At 46.6% G+C, this 23,208-nt stretch overlaps 1 protein-coding gene across 2 annotated transcripts; it reads left to right on the forward strand.

The window, feature by feature from the left end:
- Positions 1–750: 750 nt before the first annotated feature.
- Positions 751–23,026, forward strand: NLRX1 (NLR family member X1). 2 transcript variants are annotated; one of them, XM_083480942.1, is made up of 11 exons: positions 751–1,053; positions 8,920–9,069; positions 10,199–10,280; positions 11,851–11,948; positions 13,009–13,625; positions 14,420–15,840; positions 17,589–17,675; positions 19,316–19,567; positions 20,682–21,664; positions 21,748–22,068; positions 22,118–23,026. In XM_083480942.1, exons 2-9 carry the CDS (start codon positions 8,946–8,948, stop codon positions 20,998–21,000), a joined length of 3,000 nt encoding a protein of 999 aa, XP_083337068.1. In that variant the 5' UTR covers positions 751–1,053; positions 8,920–8,945; the 3' UTR covers positions 21,001–21,664; positions 21,748–22,068; positions 22,118–23,026. The 2 variants fall into 2 exon arrangements, with proteins under 2 accessions (XP_083337068.1, XP_083337069.1); XM_083480943.1 differs by having other exon boundaries at positions 20,682–21,643; positions 21,727–22,068.
- Positions 23,027–23,208: the final 182 nt, after the last annotated feature.

A 23,208-nucleotide genomic window follows, 5' to 3' on the forward strand; every position in this document is an offset into this window, starting at 1 on the left:
AGAGTGGCTGGGGAAACCCAGATGGCCAGATGGGCGGGATATAAATAAAAAATTATTATTATTATTATTATTATTATTATTATTATTATTATTATTATTAGGCTGGGGAAAATGTAGCTTTCTATGTTCCTGTTTCAATCACCATCCCCCCCCCCAAATGCAACTGAAATTAAAATCTGCCGTGTTGTTCTTTCTGTTTTCCCAAGGCCTCTACTCTTCTCTCTAGCTGTGCTAGACAGAGGTGGCTACTCAGACTGAGCAACAGCCATTTAGTATTAGCGTGCAGAGAACAGAACCTCCATATTCAGGGCAAAAAGCACTCTGCCCATGCTCTTGGCCACTCTTGTTTAGCATTGCTTCTCACATTCCAGGGTTCTTTGCAAACAGGTTTTGCAGCTGAACCTTCATGTAACCCCCAGGAAATAAGAAGAGGGTTGCCAATGGCTTCCCAGCCCCCAGCAGCATGTCTTGCACATCTGGAGAAAGTTTAGGACAGGCAGAAATCCCACAGGTGCTTGTTTCCAGCAAAGGGGATGCAGAGTCACAGGAGTGGATATCTCCACGTTTACGCAATTCTGCATAGAGGCGGCTGCATCTGAAGCAAATCCAGTGGAGCAGGAAGCAAGCCGTTGTGCCTGTGCCAGAAAACGTACACAAATGCACTCTGTGGTAATCCAGCTCCTATCTTGCTCGCCTTCTCTGCTCAATCTTCCCCTCCCTGGTTTTGTGTCCCCCCCCCTTTTTTTTTTTTTTTTTTTTTGAAGCTCTGCCAGCTGCGAGAGAGGCGGTTTGTAAGGCCAAGTGGGAAGGGCTTTCTTTGCAGGAAGTTACGGCTGCAAAATAAACTGACAGAGGGCAGGAGCCTTCACAGAGACAAAAATAAACCGCCGGGGAGGCGAAGAGAAGCTTGTTCTGAATGCAACGCGATCCTCCCAGAGGCCTATTGAAAAAGCAGATCAACACAGACAGACACACGGCAGGCGACAGAAAGACCCTGATGGAAGAAAGGGCACGGCTGCATCGGCCATCCGCTCGGAAGATCCTTCGCCGGAGGTAAAATTTCGCGGGTGGACAGAGGGTTCACGTCAGCGCAGGGCCAACTCTGAGCCGCTTTCCCGCTCTTCTCTCTCGGAGGGCTCTGGTGGCAAGGGAGGGTTGGTAAGGGAAGCAGTAAAGTCATCCCAGCTGCCCCGATGACCTTCGATTTTTCCTTGGTAGGCGCTCAGGGGGGCGATCACGGCAGGTGTGTTCCAGACAATCTGTTTATTGAGCATGCGTTCTGATTTGCTTCACAAAGTTTCTTTGTTGTTTTTTTTTCAAAAAATAAATAAATTGGTTTTCCAAATTTAAAACAAATATATCAACCAACATAAAAAGAAAACATCAAAAAGCAAGCAAGCAAACAAACATATATCCTAACTGTAAAAATTCCACTTTTGTTAACATTGTTAAGTGACTTCCTCGAATCCCCGTAGCTGAGTTTTCATATTGTAGCAGTTTTCCAAAACTAGTTTCAAATAAAATTTACTTAGTCCAATTAACATCTTTTTTTCTTTTCATTTAAACTTTAGTTCATGGTATTCTACAATGTCACATATTTAAATCCTAAGCCAATTTGGTACATACAAGTAATTCTGTTTAAGTTATCTTAACATATTTAACTAAATAATCTTTGAATTTCTTCCATTCCTCTTGATACTCTTCCTCCTGGTCGCGGACTCTTCCGGTCAGGTCGTCTAGCTCCGAAAAATCCATCATCTGCTTCACAAAGTTTTAGGTGTCAGCTGTTCGTTCACTATTCATTTTGATTTGTTTCCTGGCAGAGGTGCCAACTTAAACAAAATATTGGGGGGTAAGCCCTGCCCCACATAAATGATCATAAGACATGGAGCATACACACAATTTTAATGGCAATGCCCATCAACTATGGGGGGCAGGCCCCCTCAAATATTTTAGGGGGAAGCAAAGGGCCCTCGGCCCCGAAGAGTTGGCTCCTATGCTTCCTGGGAGGTTATATGATGTTGCTTCGAGCAAATGTTGTCCCACATTTTCCTTTGCCTTTCTCTGTCACTTTTCTTATTGCAAAAAGTCTGGAGCGTGGGGGGGGGCAGGTTTGTTGCACAAAAGCACCAAATTATCTTGAATTGTGCAAGCTGAATTTGCCGGTATGTAATTGAATTTTGTCAAAAGATAGCAAGAGCCTGGAAACGCCCACAGACATCAAAACAAAAAAATGTATATGGTATAATCCTGTCAGGTTTTTTTCTCCCAAGAGTAGAGGAAAGTGCAAGGTAGCTAAAATGTTAGCTCCCTATATTCCTACTCTCTATATTCCTGGAGATTTAACAAATCCCTCCCTATTGCGATATTTAAGATCAGCTCAAACCAGTGGCGTAGCGTGGGGGGTGCAGGGGGGGCGGCCCCGGGTGCCTTGCCCCGGGTGCTGACAACCCACGCTACGCCACTGGCTCAAACACCTTGGCTATATTCTTGAGCACCCAAGTTCTTCAGGCCATTATCGTTATGGGGAAATGCAGGGGTGGGTGACAGCCCCATGGAGAGAGGGGAACCCCCAGAGTCTTGCCAAAGTGTTGCTATAACTTCTTGTTTGTGCTAGCTTTGAATGGCCAGAGTTCATTCATTTCCAAGGCTATAGAGCAATCCCAAGTTATTAAGGATCACCGGCCCCATTTTGTGATACACATTAAACTGTTTCCACTGTTAACCGATTACAAGTTGCACAGAAGGGTTCTGAACTTTAAAAATTTAAAAGAACACAAATGTTCTACCTAACTGAAATTTCGAGGAGAGTGAGTTACAAATGTGTTGCATCAGTGTTCTGCTTTTAATTGCCATTCAGATGTATCACTCTTTGGTCAATCTCTCTGCTAACTTTGAGGTGGGTGGGGACTGCTGGAAGCTGGGCTGAATCTGAGCTGGGACTCAATCCAGCATGACAGAGTTCAGTGTTTGATCAGAGTTCCAGAATTTTTTATTAAAGTTCTCACAATACAATAAAATAGCTATATCTATATATCTGCAACAAATGTTTGATCAGAGTTCAGGATACCCGAAGGCTCCTGAGCATGTACAGAGTTAATTTTCCTCTTCATGCATCAGAAACAAAACCTAAGCCAAGAATGTAGCTCTCAGAAGTCTGAACCCCAGTATCTCTCCTTTAGAAATGAACCAATAGCTTTAGATTAATTTCATGTTAAAGCTTTGTATATCCCGCTTTTCAAACACTTGTAGTAAAGCAAATCTACAATAAAACAAATTTATTGGAACAAAAAAAAGGAAAGTCAAAGATGAAATGAAGCAGTAGCAATATAAGGTAAAGGTAAAGGTACCCCTGCCCGTAGGGGCCAGTCGTGACCGACTGTAGGGTTGCGCGCTCATCTCGCTCAAGAGGCCGGGAGCCGGCGCCGTCCGAAGACACTTCCGGGTCACGTGGCCAGCGTGACGAAGCTGCAACTGGCGAGCCAGCACCAGTGCCGCACACGGAAACGCCGTTTACCTTCCTGCTATAAAGCGGTACCTATTTATCTACTTGCATTTAGAGGTGCTTTCGAACTGCTAGGTGGGCAGGAGCTGGGACCGAATGAAGGGAGCTCACCCCGCCACGGGGATTCGAACCACCGACCTTACGATCAGCAAGTCCTAGGCACTGAGGTTTTACCCACAGCGCCACCCGCGTCCCTAGTAGCAATATACCCCAGCATTAAAAATGAGAGGCTCCTCCAGATAACCCATTTATTCAGCATTCAGCATTTGTTTGAACAAAGTATGTGCAGTGGTCTTTATTGCACATCCATCCTGATTTGTTTGCAGAGGGGTTGTGCAACAATGAACATTCATCCCAGTTTGCTTGTGTGTTGTTCAGCTGGGCTGAGGAACAACAACTTACTTGTCCCTCTCCCCTTGCTGTTTGCCTTGCCTTGCTCAGCAAGGCTTGTTGGTGTGAAAACACACACATCTCAAGGTAACCAAAGAACAGCAGCAGATACAATTCCTTAGAGACAGGCCTGGATTTACAGGTAATGACAGGTGTGAACAGGCACACTCTCTGATGCTTTAAAGCCTCTCATCTTAACTCTTTGATGCCTGCCATGATAGATTCAGCTGCATAACTTTAGCCAAGATTCCAGACTCTGTAGCTTGATTTAAGATGCAGTGGCTGAGCCTTGCAGTCTCTAGGATTCTGTTACCAGTTAAGCCAGGGGTAGGTGTTGTAAATAAAAATATGCCCTTTTCCCTTATGGGGTATCCAAGAGCCCATATAGAGTCCTTACATAGGTTCCCTATTGGTAGGAGAGAATAACAGAGGCCAACCAGAGAATATTGAGAAGCAAAGCAGCTAGTAAGCTTGATCTTTATTGATCTGTTGCAACAGGGTACTCCCCTCACACGCAGGAGAGGAAGAGGACCCAGAACAATGGCCTGCAAGGCCTTATAAAGACTTTTGAAATTCCCCTTCTCTAGATCAGGACCACCCCCAGAAACATTATGCATACATCACAGAAGGGGTGTAATCTAAGACCACCCCTCAGATACATCCCACCTACATCACAGAAATTTAAATGTTGTTTTTCTCTTCTCCTTGTTTATCTCCTGTCTAGCAGGTTACTTGATTGGATTTTCTGGGGAGCCTGGCCATTCTTTTGTAATGCTAAAATACTTATTTCCTGGGCCAGGTCACAGGCTCACACCTTATTCAAACACAGATTAAAGGAAGAGACAATGGGGAGGCTTTTCCATTTTTAACCTTGCAGAGAATGGATTTGGTCAGTTTAGGAATCAAAATGGTTCCTGTTTGGCCTTCCTGTACTGATCTATGTATGTGCAGTTATGAACATTACTATATATCTAAAACCATAAAATTCCTATCACATAGGCAACATAAGGCCCAGGGGCTGGATGCGGCGCAATCGCCTTCTCTATCCAGCCCGCAGACGTGTTTTTACATAAGTAGAATGTGTCCTTTTATTTAAAATGCATCTCTGGGTTATTTGTGGGGCATAGGAATCCGTTCATTCCCTCCCCCCCCAAAAAAAAAATATAGTCCGGCTCACCACATGGTCTGAGGGACGGTGACCGGTCCATGGCTGAAAAAGGTTGCTGACCCCTGAGCTAAGCTATAGCCACAGGGCTGCCAGCATGTGCTTTTGTTTTAGCTTCTCAGATGTCCACTGGCGTTTTCCCTTTAGCAGGAGGTGGTTGTACAGCAATTGTATTTTTTCTGCCTATCGATTTCTGCACATAAAAGCTACCGTTAAAAGCTCAAGAGAAGGCAAGGCTGATTTATTCCTGATCAGTTGCAAACCCCTGGACGCACATGGGGATGTAGCAGGTTCTGCAAAATTGAGCCCATTTTTGCATGCATTTGCTCGGAGAAAATCCATGCCTTCTCTCTCCCTCTTTTGCTTATTTGCGAATGATTTGTACCGTGAATTCTGAGAGCAACGTTTAAGCTGCCTGGCCTCAGAGCTCAAATTTCATTTTGTGTTTCCCCCCGCTTTCTAACGGCACAATGTTCTGAGCTGGCCTCTGCACCAGGAATTGCTAAGAGCCCTTCCGTTCCAGGCAAGTTCCAGGCCAGGCCACTGCGGCAAAGCCAGCTATAAATGTGTCCAACTTTGCCAGCTTGGTGAAGTCCTTTAGTGAGGCCTGCTGCTTTAAGGGGAGAGGGAGGAGGAAGAGGAGGAAAGCAGATTATTTTTTCAGCTGGCTGTCAGTGACAGCAGAAAGGCACACAGCAGAGCCACAAACAGGCTGGCAGTGTGAGGATGTGCAGCCACTGGAGATGGCAGGGAATGAAGCGAGAAAGACCTGCTAATTCGCCCCCAAGGTGCATGTGTGAATTTTACAAGAAGGACCCCCTCTTCTATTCACCTTCTTTCCAGGTCCTCTTCTCTCCTCTGTTTCCCCCTTCCTTCCAAAGGCCTTTCTCTCTTTCTTCTCCCTGCCTTATTTACACATCTAGTGTTGCCCCTTGTGTACTACGGCTGCATGCAACTTTTATATACATGTAGGCAGCAGGCAGAAGTCAACAGGTGAAGCTCATCAAATTGGGGGTCTCCCAGAATGACAATATGTAGCTTAGTCTGATGCATGTTTCCTGAAAAGTTCATTTTAGTGGGACTTGCTGTCAAGAAAGCGCACGTAAGGTTACTGGGACTAAATGTCTTGTCTGTTTTTCTTTAAAGTTATATTTTTCCTTACTTTGTAGTGGAAAAGTATAATGAACCATTTTGGGGGCTTGTGTTCAGAGGGCTGCGGAGAAGAGACAGTTGCATGGATTATTGTAAGGTTAAAGAAAGTGGAAGAGAGGGGTTGAAGGAAGCATGGAATGGGAGGTGGGAATTTGCTAAAATGAAATTTGAAAATAATCTAAACTGGGTGATGTTGTTCCGTGCACAGCCATTAGCACCTTGGGCAGTGCAACCGAATTAGCCATCCTCACAAGGTGCACTTCTAAGCCCACCCAGTCTAAAATCCAATCATACTAGCCAAGGTGTGACTATGCCAAGGAAAGATAACCAAAGATAATCCTATTAGGGCGGGGACCCACCCCACCTTGCCATGAATCAAAAGGATTGGCCAGGAGCAACACGTCACTGATCCAATCAATTTTGGAATTCGCTTTGAAGCTTTTGTCCCCCAGAGTATAAAAACCAGGCTCCTGATCCCACTCTTGGCTCCTTTTTTGCTGGGCTCCGCTGGCTGCCTGAAGTCCTTCTTGCCGAATTGCTTTGCCCTGGACGAAACCCCGGTGTCTAGTGCCGTGTTCTCGCCCCTGCTTTTCTTCCGCTGCCTCCAGTCTCCTGCTTCCCTGGGTCTCCCTTGGTGAAGCAGAAGTCCTTGCTGTTTCCAGCCTTACTTAGGACTTTCAACAAGCTCCAGGACTCCTTCTTTGCGATTGTCCACAGGGACTGAAAAGGTACCTTTGGCTTCCTCCCCTGTTTTCTGTTTTCACAACAAATGGTAGCCTCCAAACTTGCTCCTTCTTTCCTGTCTCTGAGAATGTGTGACTGTGTGTTTAGATCTGTTTTTGGCTTCCTACCAGTAGTGTGCATGTGTGTTTTGGAAGCCACCATCTTGCATCACCTCTTGCTCCTTCTTGGGCATGTGTAGTCAGGGAAGGGCTATGGGGCAGGTCATCTGCCTTGCATGCAGAACGTCCCACATTCAGTCCCTGGCAACATCACCAGGTAGGGCTGGAGGAAAGACTTACCTGCCTAAAAATCTTAGCGAGTCCCTATCAGTCAGTGTAGACCAACTTTGCCCCCACCCCCCGACCACTTGAAAATAGCTGATGGTCCTGGCGGACCACTTAATGATCTTTTCTACCTGTTGTAGCAATTGTAATGTGCTGTGCTGGGTGCTGTGCAATCTCTAATTAGAATTCTATTTGTAATACAATGAATTACGGCTGGGTGATACAGTATATCGCTATATCACCCAAAACCAGTTTGCAGTCCATATCATGATATCGGTTTCATAATATTTGACCTGGCAATATATCACAAATTGTGTGTGTGCTATGCAAAAAAATCACAATGTGGGGGAAACCGTGAGGCCAGCCAATGTTTCTCTCGACTCCTGCAGCCCCTGATAATTTTGCTGGCTCAGCTCTCCCCTGCCTCATGCAGGGAGCAGAGAACCACAAGAGCAGGCACTGGGAAAAATCACAATACAGGAAAAACCAGAGCCAGCCAATGCCTCTACATAGCTCCATTCTTATTTGAGACTTTGTGGTATATCAGTATATTGCGATGTTTAGCAGGTGATTATATCATGATGTTGAAAACCAGATATTGCCCAGCCCTGCAATGAACTGCAATATAAAAGAAGCAATAAAATTACAATTAGAAACAAACATGAGTATTTAATGCAGGCATGCTGTGGACCACAGTTTGGGGACCTCTGGCATATAATAGCTCGGTTGTTTGATTTGGTACAAGGCAACTTCCTATGTCCCTGTGGTTAGAATTAGCTAATTCTCCCAAACCATTCTCTTGAGTCGTTCCCCATAATACTGTAGAAATGTACTATTTGCTGAGCTATTCCCCACTGAAGGGTTAAATGTGTATATTTGATTCTTTTGATTCTTTCTGTGTGTGCTGTAAACAGTCTCCCCATTCTAAGATCTGTGTGAGTGCAAGTTTCTAGATAAAACCTGCTATTGCTGCTGTCTGGAGTTCCTAATTTGTAAGACTCCTAGAATGTGTGCATGTGAAACCCAGGTCTACCAAGGAGGATGGGGAGGAAACTGTAATCCTCAGATGAAGGGTGGTATATAAATTTAATAAATTTAATAAATAATAAAATCAGAACCGTCTGTGAGGCCTCTGGTTCTACCTGCCATTATCTCCCCTGCTAATCACCCCACCTTTCCCAATCTGCAGTAGACTCTGAATCGGCAAATTCAGGTTGCTCAGTTAATGTTGAGTTTGCACTATTGTGCAGCAAGCGTGCTCCCCTCCCCATCCCCCAAAGGTCAGATTGTTTGCTGTAAGGAAAGTGACAGGTAATTTGCTCTGGGAGATAATGCTTGTTTGATGCAATGCTGTCTAATCTCCCCGTAATCAAATCGAGATGAATGCTCATTAAAGAATAGCTCTCACTGCAATCAAATCATGCTAAATAGTCATTAAACAGCTTGTCTGGAAGTGACCCTACAGTATTGATGTGAGCTGTTTTGAGGAAGGGAATTATCTGAAAGAAGTGTGAGAAAAAATATATAGTATACAATAGATATAGTGACAGAGGCAGGCTTGCTCAGGAGGCCGCTGGCCTCCAAGCTATGTCTGCCTCAGTGACGAGATTTTGGCAGATCTTGATTATCAGATTCTGGGGAGCAGGGCGGTGGTGGAAATTCCAGCTCTGCTTTCTGACCTTTTTACGTGTGTCTTCCAGTTGAAAGGCAGGTTCCTTCCGCCACCATGCCATTCAGGAGATGGCCATCCCAGGCAGGAAGCAGCTGGAGCAGGCTGAAGCAAATAGAGGCCAAGCAGAAGGCCGGCAGAGGCGTTGTAGCTTCCGCGATGCACTTGGACTCGGCGCTAGGTAAGGCGGAGTTCCGTCTCCAGGGCCCTGCTTTCAGAGTTTGGAAATGGCCGAAGTAGCAAGAGTGCCTCTGAGCACGTTTGTTCTCTGGGCAGGGTGTCTTTCCTTCCTGCTCCTTATCCTTAAAAAACCCCTCTCTCAATGCCCAGGGGTGCAGAGGTGATGGCTCCCCTTTTGTGGAACGCTTTCCCCACCAATGTTGTCTGGTTTTAGTTGCCAGACATTTTTTAAAAAATCATTTGCTCTCTCTTTTGAACCTTAATTTGGAGGGTAGCTGGTTATGTTTGTGATCTTTATATTCCACTCATCCTTTTAAGTGGGTTGGGCAGGATTTCTTTTTGTGATAGATAGATTAGATATATGATAGATCGATAGATAGATAGATAGATAGATAGATAGATAGATAGATAGATAGATAGATCTGCACTTTGGAGTCTTCTTTTATTGCTGTTTTTATATTTGGTTTTAACATTTTTTGTTGTTCCTATTTTTATTCTTTAAGATGCTTTGAGACACTTAGGTTTAAAAAGCGATGCATAACTGTAAAAAATAATTAATGTATTAGGTAATATTGCATTAAAATATGTATATTAGGAGAAAAATTTACACTAATGCTGATGAATTTTCATGCCAACTTTTTTTTAAAAAAAATGCAAACTGATATGGAAATATAGAGAACTGAATTTAAGACTGCAAAAGTTAAAAACAGAGAAACTAAACTTCAGCCTTCCCTCTCCCTACTTTTCCTTTAAGGCTTCCCTTAAAACCCACCTGTGAAGCCCTTGATATGTCCCCTTCAATCTCATCTGCCACTGAAATTAAGCCCAAGTGCATGCTCCTTGGGGCAGAGACCTTCCTCCTTTCATATTCCTAAGGACTAGAAACGTGCTTTTGATTTTACACCTAAGATGGGACTGAACTTGGGTCCCATTGAAATCAACAACCCGCTCATTTCAGCTAAGAGTACTAAGTTCAGCTGATTTAGTCTGGATCCAGCTACCTTACGCGTGGTTCTGTGGCTTTGTTTCTCAAGTTACGTTTATAATAGGTAAATAATAAGTAGTAATGTGTAAATAATATAACATAAACCAATGCTGTAATAACTTTGTCCTGGAATCTCTCCTTGAAGGCGCTGGGAACCGCCTGGTCCTCAAGAGGATCCTGCATGTGGACCGGACCTTGTTCTTCTTAAGATCAGCATCTCCTGTCAGGTAAGGATGCCCTGCTGGGGTACTGAACTCTTGGCAACCTAGAACACAAGTGGGGAACCACAGGCCCAGGGTCCAAATGCAGCCCTCCAGCCTTCTCTACCTGGCCATTGGAACTTTAATCAGGCCAGGCCCCTTATATGCCCTGCTACGCATATAAGTGTTTTTGACTGGCTGGAAGGTGTCCTTGATCTCTGAGAATGCCTCTTGCTTTTCTGGACAGTTAGAGAGAGGTATGTGAATGGATACAGAGGCAAGCCTGCTATACAAAGGGCTCCTCTTTGGTTGGACTACAATGCCCAGGGTCCTTGACCACTGGCCAATCTGGCTGCTGGGGCTGATTAGGGTTAGAGTCCAACAACATCTGGTTAGCCACCCCTTCCTTGATTAGATAAAGAAGTGGTTCCCAATTAGCAAAGTACTGTGGACACCCAGTTTTTCAAAAGCCATCCCAAGAACCCCCTACTTTTGAAAATGTCAGTACCTCTGTGGTAGTTTTTGTTATGTGACTGGTGTCACCATACCCTCCAACATGTCCCAGTGATGTGACTTTTTTGAGAACACAGTGCCCAAGAAATGTGCAGTTTGGGGTGCTACAATCTCGTTCAAGACACGGCTAACCTCCTGGATGGGTTATGTGACCCCCTGGAGTCCACAGACCACCAATTGGGAACCACTGAGACAATGCAAGGGAAGCCTTTTTGAACATTCAAAAGTGTTCTATTACTTTTATACAGTCATACCTCGGCTCCCGAACGCCTTGGGAGTCGAGCGTTCCGGCTCCCGAACGATCGAAAACCAGAAGTGAGTGTTCCAGTTTTCGAACGTTCTTTCAGAAGCCGAACGTCCAGTAGGGCTTCTGATTGGCTGCAGGAGCTTCCTGCAGCCAATCAGAAGCTGCACTTTGTTTTCCGAATGTTTTGGAAGTCAAACGGACTTGCGGAACAGATTCCGTTTGACTTCCAAGGTACGACTGTATCTGCCTTCCTCCATATTTACTTTTATCATCTCTTGCTACTTTGCTAGCCATAAATTTATGTTGAAGATCCGTCTGTCTGTCTGCCTGCCTGTCTCTCTATCCAGACATAGGAAGCTGTCCACAGTCTGTTCTTTCTGGAAACAACTGAATACATTTTTGTTTGTTTGTTTTCAAGCTCTGGAATGCATTTGTATTTGCAAAAAACAGAGCTGCCAGTCTGATAGGGGTTCCCTTTTCCTTAGCCACCTGGGGCCAAATACCTCACATTTTCTTTTCTTTTCTTTTTTTGAATAAACATTCACAAACTTTTTATTGATAATAATCAGTTAAATGATTTAATGATTTAATGATTTATTTATTTATTTATTTATTTATTTATTTACTTATTTGTATTAAATACATTTTATTAGTATTTTCCACACAACAACAACAACACGAAAAATATCGAAAAATAACAATACACAACACACAAAAACCAACATTCGAAAAATGAAAAAAGCAACAACAGCAAAAAACAAATCCATATCTTACAAGTTAATAATATAAACACTAAAAAAAAAATACCTCACATTTTCTTTCCTCTCTCTCTTACAGGGACTTTGTCTGTCATGTGGGAGGAACCCAGGGGTTCCCATCTCAGCCAACCTCCCCCAGACCAAGCCAGCCAGCACTGAAGAATGTGCCCACCTCTGGTAAATCCACTACTTTATGTTTCCAAGGAGCGATGCTGTTGCTGATCACTAATCTGGACCAGCGAACACAACTAGATTGCCTGGCGGGAGTGGAGTGGGACATGCCTACCACTGCCATTGGGGTCTGGGTGAAAACCCTTCATGGTTTTCTCTTTTTAGCCGTGCACAAGAGATTTATGCAATTCTGCAATTACATTCAGACGTGCAATTTAATATCGAGGTGTACACATGAGCAGCTTGGGAACCTTCACTTTGGTTATTTTTAATTTTTAAAAGCAGGTTTCTATTTCTGATGAATAAGAAGGGATGCTTGAAAGCTGGGCTGGAGAGCCTTTTCTGGCTGGGGGCGGGGGCAGATCTTAATCTCTCCAACCCCTGATGGGTTGGTTCCGACAAACGACTAGGGATGCCATAGTGGCGTCAGGTGATGCTGTGCTTTGAAGCCCCGCTTGTCAGGACTTCAAAGCACAGCGCAGGGCTTTCAAACAGCCTTTTGTAAACATCTCATGGTGATCCTTTGGTTTACAGATTCTTTGAAGTTAAGGGGCAACAAAGGACTTTCAGATATCCACGTGCTGCTCTTTGAACCTCCAAAAATCAGAAAAGAGTAGTGGAGGAATGTTAGCAAAGGGCTGATTGAAAGTCTTTCCCCTAACATCATTGTGCTGCTTCTTAATCCCCTGAAATTTGGAGGTTTAAAAAGCAGTGCAGAGCTGTTTGAGAAACGGCTTTCAAACAGCCCTTTGAACAGTGGAAACTGCTTTTTCCTGCATGAGCAAATAGGAATGTGGCTTGCTCCAGCAAAGGAACAAACTGTGCGCTTACCCATACATTGTGTGTGGCTAACAGGGAGGATGTGTAAACATCCCGCAAGCAAGTCAATATGAATGCAGAAGGAATGTTCATTGACTTGCAACCTCTCTGCAAACAAATCGAAATGAATGTTCGATAAACCCTGGATCTAATCTAACCTCTCTATAAGTGTTGTGCTAGCAAATCGGAACCAATGTGTAATAATAGGTCACCCAGGAGCCCTAACTCTTACTTTTCTCCTCCGCAGAAGCCATCCAGAAACACCGCAAAAACCTCTCTGACTGGTTCCGCCAGCAGCCAAACGAGGAGCGTCAGTTTGGCCCATCGTTCTCACTAGACACAACCCACGTGGACCCCGTGATTCGGGAGAGCTCCCTGGAGGAGATCCTGAAGCCTTCTCCTGAGATGACCATCCAGAACCAGCTGCAGGCCTCCCGTAGCCACACCATTGGCCTCCAGAACCTCTTTGACGTGGACGCCTGCGGGAATCAGGTGAAGAACGTGGTCCTCTATGGCACGGTGGGCACCGGGAAGAGCACCCTTATCAAGAAGATGGTGATGGACTGGTGTCACGGCCGCCTCCCGCGCTTTGAGCTGCTCATCCCATTCTCCTGTGAGGACCTTTCCCAGGGCAGCGCACCCATCTCCTTGCGGCGCATGATCACCAAGAAATACCTTCATCTCCGGGAGCTGGTGCCCACGTTGGGCTCCTCCCACCTCAAGGTGCTCTTCATCCTCAATGGCCTGGACCGCCTCAATCTAGACTTCCGCCTGGCACACACAGAACTCTGTTGTGACCCCAACGAGCCGATTCCTCCATCCGCCATTGTGGTCAACCTGCTGAGGAAATACATGATGCCAGAGGTTTGTGTTCAGGGGAGATTGTTCTTTATATATTTAGAGCCTTTGAACCCATTGTTCCACCCAGACGCTTCCCAGAGTGTCAATTAAACAAGACAGACCCTGCCCGCGAGCTTACAGTCTAAAACATACACAGCACACAAGGAAAAGGGGGAGGGAAGAGGGGGGAAATCGGAACTCAGGCACCAATTCTTACTTAAACAATTGTTCTTATAATGACTGGCTGGCACAGTTCAGAGGCAGGAGGCATCTGATGGGGTTTGATGCCTTCGGCAAAACTGATGGATTGAGCTCAGCTTCCCATCTTTCATGCTGGAGGAACGGGCGGCTCCCTGAGTGAGACCACTCGCTTCTTTCCCTTGAGATCCACAAATGGTAGGTGCTTAGAGAGAGAATCAGCAGCAGAATGCAGTCGTCTTCAAAAACCCATTTAATGGTGGTCCATTAAATTAAAATACAGCTGAGGAGCCATATGTTGTCAAACTCCAACTCCCTTCATCCCTGACCATTGACCATGCTGGTGGCCAAGGCAGCTGGAAGTTGAAGTCCTACACATCTGGAGTGCCAGAGGTTCCCCATTCTCTGGCATAGACAATTCTGAGCTGGATAGACCAATGGTCTGACTCGGAACCCAGGGCTAGAAAACTACCATTACGTTCTCAACAGACAGTCAGTGTCAACAATACTGAGCTAGATGGAAGAGTGTTCTGCCTTGGTATAAGGTAGCTCCCTAGGTTCTATGTCTTGTGTTCTGACCTTGGGTTTCATTGACCAAGCCATGTCTCCTGTCTCTCCAGGCGAGCATCATCGTCACCACACGGCCCTCGGCAGTGCGCCGCATCCCCAGCAAGTTCGTGGGCCGCTACGTCGAGGTCTGTGGCTTCTCCGACATCAACCTCCAGAAACTCTACTTCCATTTGCGCCTGCGTAGGCCTGAGTGTCTCGGGGCCTCTGGCCCTCCAACGGCAGAGGAAGCAAATGAGCAGGACAACTTGGTGGAGATGCTGTCCAGGAACTTGGAGCGGCACAACCAGATTGCGGCCGCCTGCTTCCTGCCATCCTACTGCTGGCTGGTTTGCACCACATTGCACTTCCTTTACTTCACCAAGTCAGTGCCCCCCACTCAAACCCTCACCGGGATCTACACCAGCTTCCTGCGGCTCAACTTCAGCGGGGAGGTGCTGGACAGCACGGACCCCTCTGACATCTCCATGATGAAATACGTGTCCAAAACAGTGGGCAAGCTGGCCTACAAGGGGGTGATGTCCCGGCAGACCTCCTTCTCGGAAGAGGACCTGCACCGCTGCTTTGAGCGGGAGATGAAGACAGAGAGTGAGCTCAACCTCCTGAATGTTTTCCGCAGAGACGTCTTCAGCTTCTTCCTGACGCCCAGCGTGCAGTCGGGCAAGGAGCACACCTTTGTCTTCACCATCCCTGCCATGCAGGAGTACCTGGCGGCCCTCTACGTGGTCCTGGGCGAGAAGAAGACCCTGGGGCAACGGGTGGGCAAGGAGGTCTCCGAGATCATTGGCAAGGTGAGTGAAGATGTGACTGTGGTCCTCAGCATCGTCTCCAAAGTCTTGCCTCTGCGCGTCCTGCCGGTGCTCTTCAGCCTCATCAAGGTCTTCCCCCGCTACTTCGGCCGGTTCACCAGCAAGGACCGCGACACCATCGCTCGCACCATGGCGGTGGAGATGTTCAAGGAGGAGGACTACTTCAATGACGACGTGTTGGACCAGATCAACTTCAGCATCCTTGGGGTGGAAGGTCCCATGCGCCATCCGGACGAGGCTTCGGACGACGAGGTCTTTGAGCTCTTCCCCATCTTCATGGGAGGGCTGCTGTCACGGCGCAACCGGGCCATCCTGGACCAGCTGGGCTGCTCCATCAAGAACCTGGCAGCCTTTGAGATCGCCAAGGCCATGAAGAAGACGGTCATCCGCAACAGCCGCAAGGGCTTGCCGCCGTCCGAGCTCATGGACTACCTCTTCTTCCTGCACGAGTTCCAGAATGAACGCTTCACAGCCGAGGCCGTCCAGTCCTTGAGGACCATCAACCTCTCCTCTGTCAAGATGACCCCTCTCAAGTGCTCCGTCGTGGCATCTGTCGTGGGCACCACCAGTCATGAAGTGGAGGAGCTGAACTTGGCCTCTTGCCACCTCGACATCAACAGCCTGAAGATTCTCTTCCCCGTCTTGCTGCGGTGCAAAAAACTCCAGTGAGTGTTGGTTGGATTATTGAATTTACATCCTGCCTTTCCTCCCCAAGGAACCCAAAAAGACAATTTAGGTTGAGGTTACATGGAACCAGGCAGATGGCCTTCTCGGGGGTGGCACCCGCCCTGCGAAATGCCCTCCCATCAGATGTCAAGGAAATAAACAATTATCTTTTAGAAGACATCTGAAGGCAGCACTGCTTAGGGAACTTTTTAATGTTTGATGTTTTATCGTGTTTTTAATATTTTGTTAGAAGTCGCCCAGAGTGGCTGGGGAAACCCAGCCAGATGGGCAGGGTATAAATAATAAATAATTATTAAAGCAATTGCAGTTAGAAACACACTTCCCATCTAATAATATTGAGATCCCAGGAACAGTATTCTTCAGCCAACCAAATGCCTGGGTAAGCAGGAATGTTTTCAAATTCCTCCTGAAAGTTAATAATGATGGAGGCAGGTGTGTCCCAGTAGGGAGGGCATTCCACAACCAGGGAACCACCACTAAAAAGGCCCTGCCGTGAGTCAATACCAACTGGGCACATCCCAGTGTTGGCACCACCAAAGAAGACCCCCTCTGCTGATCATAAGGTACGAGATGGTTGGATTATGTATTCTCTCCAACGTTGCCCTAAGGAGAATTGTTATGTCAGGGCAAGGATTTAAGTTTACACAATGGAACTTGCCCTTCTCTCCCCACACATGTCCTGTATCCTCCCCTATATATCTAGGACCCCTAGAACTGATTTTGCAGGGCATGAGTGGGGGGGGGGTGGAGGGGGGAAAACCCATGTTGCTGGAGCATAAATCCTTGCATGGATGGAGTGAGTTAGTTAGATACCGCCCAGAATGTTCCAGAGTGACTTAGCACTTTGTTCACAAGCTCACATGACCAAGCTGTTGCTCAAAGACAAGCTCAGGTTGTAGAAACATAGGAAGCTCCTTTGTACCGTCCAGCCCAGTATCTTCTACTCTGACTTGCAGAAGCTCCCCAGGGTTTCAGGCAGAGAACAGTCTTTCCCAACCCTTGCTTCTTGCCATCTTAGAAATTGGCGATGGCAGATTTTCTGCCTCTGGGCTATGGAGGACTCCTTTTGCACCCCAGATTCCACCAGGCACCAGGAAGAACACCCACTGAGTAGACCTAAAGAAATAAATAGCCATGGCTCCTTGCTTTCAGTGGGTCTACTCTGAGGAAGACTTAGCTGGATATAGTCCCATGCCCTAACAATACATCAGGTTCGTTGTAATGTGTCTTCCCGCCACAAGGTCACCACAGGTGACCAGGAGTTTCATGCAGGCTGCCAGAGGAGGAATGGACTGCTCCATCAGCCCACCTGGGAGAAGCCCACAAAAAGGAAGTTTCCCCAAGCTTTGAATCACAGACCCTCCAGATGTCCCTATTTTCCTGGGACGTCCCTGATTTAGAGAAGCCATCCCAGTTTCTGATTTGATCCCAAAATGTCCCACATTTCCTTTGGATGTCTCTATTTTCATTGTAGAAATGTTAAAAGTTTTATTATGCTTTTATATATGTTGGAAGCTGCCCAGAGTGGCTGGGGTAACTCGGAAAGATGGGTGGGGTATAAATAGTAAAATTATCATTGTGGAATGAGGCGTCCCTATTTTCATTGGAGAAATGTCAGAGGGTATGCATTCTTGCCTTTCACCAGAGGGTGGCAAACTGTGATTAGGAAGGGGAAAGAGGAAGGAAAAAAGCAAACTGATTTTTCTGTGTGTGTGTCTTCCCTCAGCTTGCAGCTCAACAGCCTGGGGCCAGAAGCATGCAAGGAGATCAGGGACCTGCTGTTGCACGAGAAATGTGGTGTGAGTACCCTAAGGTGAGTGTGAACAGGGAGACTGCAAGTCCCACAGAGAGGAGAGGGTGCACTCTGTCCCTAAATCTCTCCCAACCCCAACCCCCCCAACAGTTTGGTAGAGCAAAACAAAAGGAATTCTCATCCAAATAAAAGCTGGAGAATCAGATGATGATGATGATTAATTCTATCCAACCTTTAGTAAGGAAACCCAGAGCAGCAGAAAACACACCTATAAAATAATATCCTTTTTTTAAAAAAGTGTTTTGTTGTCTCCAGTGCTTGTCGTGGGCCTGACTGAGGTGCATTAATTTCAATGAGTCTACTCTTGAGTAGAGCTGAGATAGATACAGTCCAACTCTGGATGTCAACATCCCCTCTACACCTTTCAGTTTGACCCCCGCAATCAAGCCACGAATAAAATTTATTAAATTAAATAAGTAAATAAATTTCCCACAGTGCCCAGGTGGTCATGGGGTCAAAGTGCATTGTGGGACATCAGTAGAGCAGCCAGATTCTGCTGCCCCCTCACCGCAGCTCTGAACCGGCTGCTCTTGTTAACTTTTAAAGAATAGGCAGGAGGTTCTCCTTATGGTTCTCCTGCAGTCAAATGTCTAGTCAACTTTGTCTCTTTGAATCCAGGATGAAACCCCTACACCCGTTTACTCAGAGTAAACGCCACTGAGTTTTCGCTGGGATTGCCTTCCCACGCAGAGCAACGCAGACAACTTCTTTAACAGAGCTAGCTTGGTCTGACGTTCTCATCTCAAACTGCTGCTTTCTGACAGTTTAATCAGCACAGAATTGATTTGTCAAACTGTCTACTGCCTTGCACCTATCCTTTGAAGCAGACTATAGGAAACCTTGATTTCTCTTCCCATGGATTCCTGCGTGTCTCCCACGCAGCGAGTCCTGGGCCATATTCTAAAGGCATGCCCACCCATTACATGCAAGAGGGATGGTAAACCTGTCAGACTGCATGAACAGGGCCCCGGCCCTATTGTTGAGTACAGGGAGGCAGTGGCTTCAGCAGGCTGTTTCTCTGTGGGCAGCTCTTCCCGCTGTCTTTTCACTGGGGCATGTTTTGCTGTTGGTTTAGGAAATTAGGTAAAGGGTAAAGGGACCCCTGACCATTAGGTCCAGTCGTGGCCGACTCTGGGGTTGCGGCACTCATCTCGCTTTATTGGCCAAGGGAGCTGTCGTACAACTTCCGGGTCATGTGGTCAGCATGACTAAGCCGCTTCTGGCAAACCAGAGCAGTGCATGGAAACGCCATTTACCTTCCCACTGGAGCAGTACCTATTTATCTACTTGCACTTTGACGTGCTTTTGAACTGCTAGGTTGGCAGGAGTTAGGAAACTTAAGAAGAAACTATTTCCAGTCCCAAAGGTGCTTGAGTTGAGATACCTAGAGTGCTCCTTTCAAAGTCACAAAGGTGCCCAGAGAGCCTGCATGATAAATATATGATGAATAAATTAGGGCAAAAAATAAAACTTCTGGAAAACCCACTTTGAAAATGACTGTTTTAGACCGCGGGTAGGAAATGTGACAATTATTCATCCTCAAACAGCTGAACACTGTTGGTGGACCCTATCTGTAGGGTCAGAACCTTGGTCTAACCCAACTTTCACCGTCTGCTCTTCTTCATTTTTGCCACTTGCAGGCTGGCGGACAACCCCCTGACAGAGCAGGGTGCCCAGTACCTCGCTGAAGGCCTTGCTGGCAACACCTCTTTGACCCACCTGTCGCTGCTGCACACCTCGCTGGGGAACCGGGGCGTGGAGGTGATCACCCAGCACTTGCCGCAAAACCAGCACCTGCAGGAACTCGACGTAGCCTACAATTCGGTGTCCGACGCAACTGCCCTCGCTCTGGTGGAGGAGGCCAAGAGGCACGCCACTCTGGAAACTGTCCAGTAAGTCTCAGCATCCTTTTCTGCCACTTCCTAGCTTAATATACTTATGTACGCAGGCACAGAGGCAAGGGAATAAGCTCCTGGGTAGCTAATGATTTTCCGCAGGGGCCATACTTTGAACAGTCTGCTCAGCCAATGCCTTGGCCAAAAGATCTTAGGTTCCACCATCCATTACTAGGGATGGGGGAGGCATCCAATTCAGTTCTCATTTAAAGGTGAACTTACTGAATTTGCACCTTCTGGTGCAGTACATGAGCTGAAATGCAGACATCCTTTATAGAATTGTAGAGTTGGAAGGGTCATGTTGTCCAACTTCCTTTGAAATCCAGAGTTCTCTGAATTTTGCAGTGTGGCTGTCTAGCAGAGCAGTGTGTAGAAAAATTAATATTGTAGGGTAAAGTTTGCCTAAAAATAACATTTCTACTGATGAACATAGCATGGTGATATGCTTTATATTAGGGGGAAATGCTTTGCAACAATGTGCTTATTAGACAAAGGTGCATACAAACATTTATATTAGGAGAAATTTGCAATAAAATGTGCCGTGAATTTTCAACTTTAAAAATCCCAAACTTTTTATTTTTTTTGGGGGGGGGGGACAGGATAAGTGGCTGTAGCTTTTTAAATGGTGGTGGGGATTTCCTTTCCCAAATTTGTCAGGCGTTGATGCACATTTGTGTTCTAGCTAACTGCCTAAGTCTGGGTCCATGCATGTGGGTGGGAGAAAAGACTGCACCACTTTGGACGTCAGGTGAGGGGGGCACTGCTTTTGGATATTTCTCTGGTTTATTTTTATTTTTTTACCATTTCCCTGCATATAGAAAGCTAATATCTCAAAGTGAGAGGTTATAGCCCTTTGCCTACTGAGCTGGCTTTCTATTTGCAGGGACGTTTCAACATAAATAGTTGTTCAGAAACGTGGCTCTCTCCCTCCCTCTACCTCTTGTGGGCCGAAATGGTGCAGCCCATTCCAGAACTCCACCCTGTTAGCACCACATTCTGCTGCCGGCATTGGTTACTGCCTCAACATGGCGGCTCCTCCAATTGGCTGTTTCTTCTTGGGCACAGAGGCCTTTCCCGCCTTCTTCAGCTTTCCCCCTTTCCTTCCCTCTAGCTTGTACTTCAACGAGATCAGCGAGGAAGGCAAGCAGGCCCTCCATGCGCTGCGCAAGGAACGCGACGGCATCAAGGTGCTCATCTTCCTGACGATGGGGGCCGACGTCTCCGACTACTGGGCTGTCATCCTGAACGTAGTACAGAAGAACTTGCCCGTCTGGGACCGTGACCGGGTGCGGCAGCACCTCAGCCTGCTCCTGGAGGACTTGCGGTGCAGCCGCCGGGAGACGGCCAATCCTTGGAAGAAGGCCAAGTTCATCCGCGTGGAGAACGAAGTCAAGCGGATGCTGGGAGACCTTCAGCAGGGCACTTCCTAGTGCCCCACTCCTGCTGGAGGCTCCTGCTGGAAAAAGGCAAATGCCAGGGGATAGTTTTGAGCCTCAGGGTGGGCACAAACAAGCCGTTGCACAGCAGATTCATCCGGGTTGAGCGACTGCCTTCATGCCTTGCCTTGTGAGCTTCCTGGAGCCTCCTGATTGGCCGCTGTAGGATACAGGATGCTGGGCTACATAGACCTTTGGTCTGTTCTAACAGGGATCTTCTGGTGTTCTTATGAGCAACAGCCAAGCAGGGCTGCTGCCTTCATGCCCTGCCTGGGAGCTTCCCGGAGCCATCTGATTGGCCACTGTGAGAAGAAGTTTCTGGGCTACATGGACCTTTGGCCTGTTCCGACAGGGATCTTCTGATGTTCTTAGGAGCCTGGCTTCCTTCCACCTTCACAATGCATGTGGCAGATATAATACCACCATTCGAACTCTGATTCCATGGTCCGTCTCCCACATCTCTCTCATATTTCGGATAAGCTGCGTGCCTTAATATGTACCGTATTTTTCTGTGTATAAGACGACGCTTTTTGCTAGAAAAAAGAGAGGCAAAAATTGGGTGTCGTCTTATACACGGATAGTGAATACAGAGGGGGGACGTGCAGCAAGCAGGAGATTGACAGCGGCAATTTGGCAGGTGATTGGTGGCTGCAGCAAGGCCTGCTGGTGATTGGCTGTGGCAACTGGGCAGGCGCTTAGTGACTGTGGCGAGGCGGGCAGGTGATTGGCAGCTATGGCAAGTGGACGGGTGGGCTGCTGGTAGCGGCGAAAAGGCAGACAATTGGCAGCTGCAGTGACAACATGTGAGATCAGCAATGGCTATTGTAAGCGATCGGCAGTGGTGGGCAGGCAGGTGAGCGATTGGCAGAAGTGACCTCACCCCCCCCCCAAAAAAACTAAACAATTTAATTTCTTAATTTTGGGTTAAAAAAATTAGGGGTCGTCTTATACATGAAGGCGTCTTATACACAGAAAAATACGGTATATATGTATTTCATCTATGCATATTCATTTAAATGTTTTATTTGATACCATATTGGTGTTTGTTTTTAATTCAATAATGCAAAAGAGAATTTAGAAGTCAAAACATTGCTCCCATGTGGGTGGGGAGCTGTGTTGGTGACGTCACAGGCATATGCCAATCTGTTCTGTGCAGTGTTGCTAAAAAGCTGCAGAACTGATTTTTACCCAGAGCTTTTTACCCAGCAAAGGGAGGTGATGCTGAATGAAACCGTTCTCAGCATGCCCACCCGCTATGCATATGAGGTGCTGATTTTCAGGGAAAGGCTGAGTTGAGGACCACAGTGAGCTGTGCACTGGCAAAGCTGGCTTTTGTGTGATCAAAGTGAGGGGGTGCTTCTGTGTTGCCTTAAGGAACACAGCCTTCCAAGTGACCCTGCTTCTCTCCAACCTCTGCCATCAATTCTAAACACAAATACCTCATGAGCCATGCTTCCTTCCCCGCAGTGGAGCAGCTCAGCTTTTCGAAGATTCACAACTTCACACATGGAATCCGCCAGTCGTTTTTGGGGCCAAGGACTAAAATGGTTCGCTTTTATCACTGAGGTCTAGCAGCATGCAGACTCTGGTAGTTCATAGCCCTGCTGGGCTTCTTCCCTTTGCTTGCTGCGGCTGTCCTATAGCTATGCAGCGTGTGAGTCATTCCCATCCACTGTCTCCCTAGCGATTGGATCGATTCTTTTGAAGAATCAGAAAAGGAGCAATTGCCTTGGCTCTGTTGTTCATCTCAGGCCAAGCTTCTAGGCTGGGGTTCGGATTGTATCCTTGGGGGTGGAAGCAGCAAACATGAAAAAGGGCTGAGTTGGGTTTTTGTGGAGTGGGGGGGGGGCTCTTATTTGTTATGTTTGTTTCTGTAAATTGCTTTGAGTTCGCTTTCCTGTGAGGGAAGCAACTAGTAATTATTATTATTATTATTATTATTATTATTATTATTATTATTATTCACAGTCGTTCCGCCATTGTGCCTCCTTAAAAATAAAAGCACTTTGTTTCAACAGAACACATCTGGTTCCTGTGCCTCCTTTTGATACTGTCATCAAAAAATTCTAAATAGGTTTTTGGGGGTTGGGGGGGTTTGCTTTATCTGCCGGTATGGAGTCCAGCTGCTATGGGGTGAGAGCTGGTGAGACAGACAAAAGGAAGTTCTATTTCGCACAACACATAATGAGCTGGCGGACCTCA

The sequence above is a fragment of the Podarcis liolepis genome (genome assembly GCF_965112155.1).
Source record: "Podarcis liolepis genome assembly, chromosome: 16".
Classification (NCBI taxonomy): domain Eukaryota; kingdom Metazoa; phylum Chordata; class Lepidosauria; order Squamata; family Lacertidae; genus Podarcis; species Podarcis liolepis.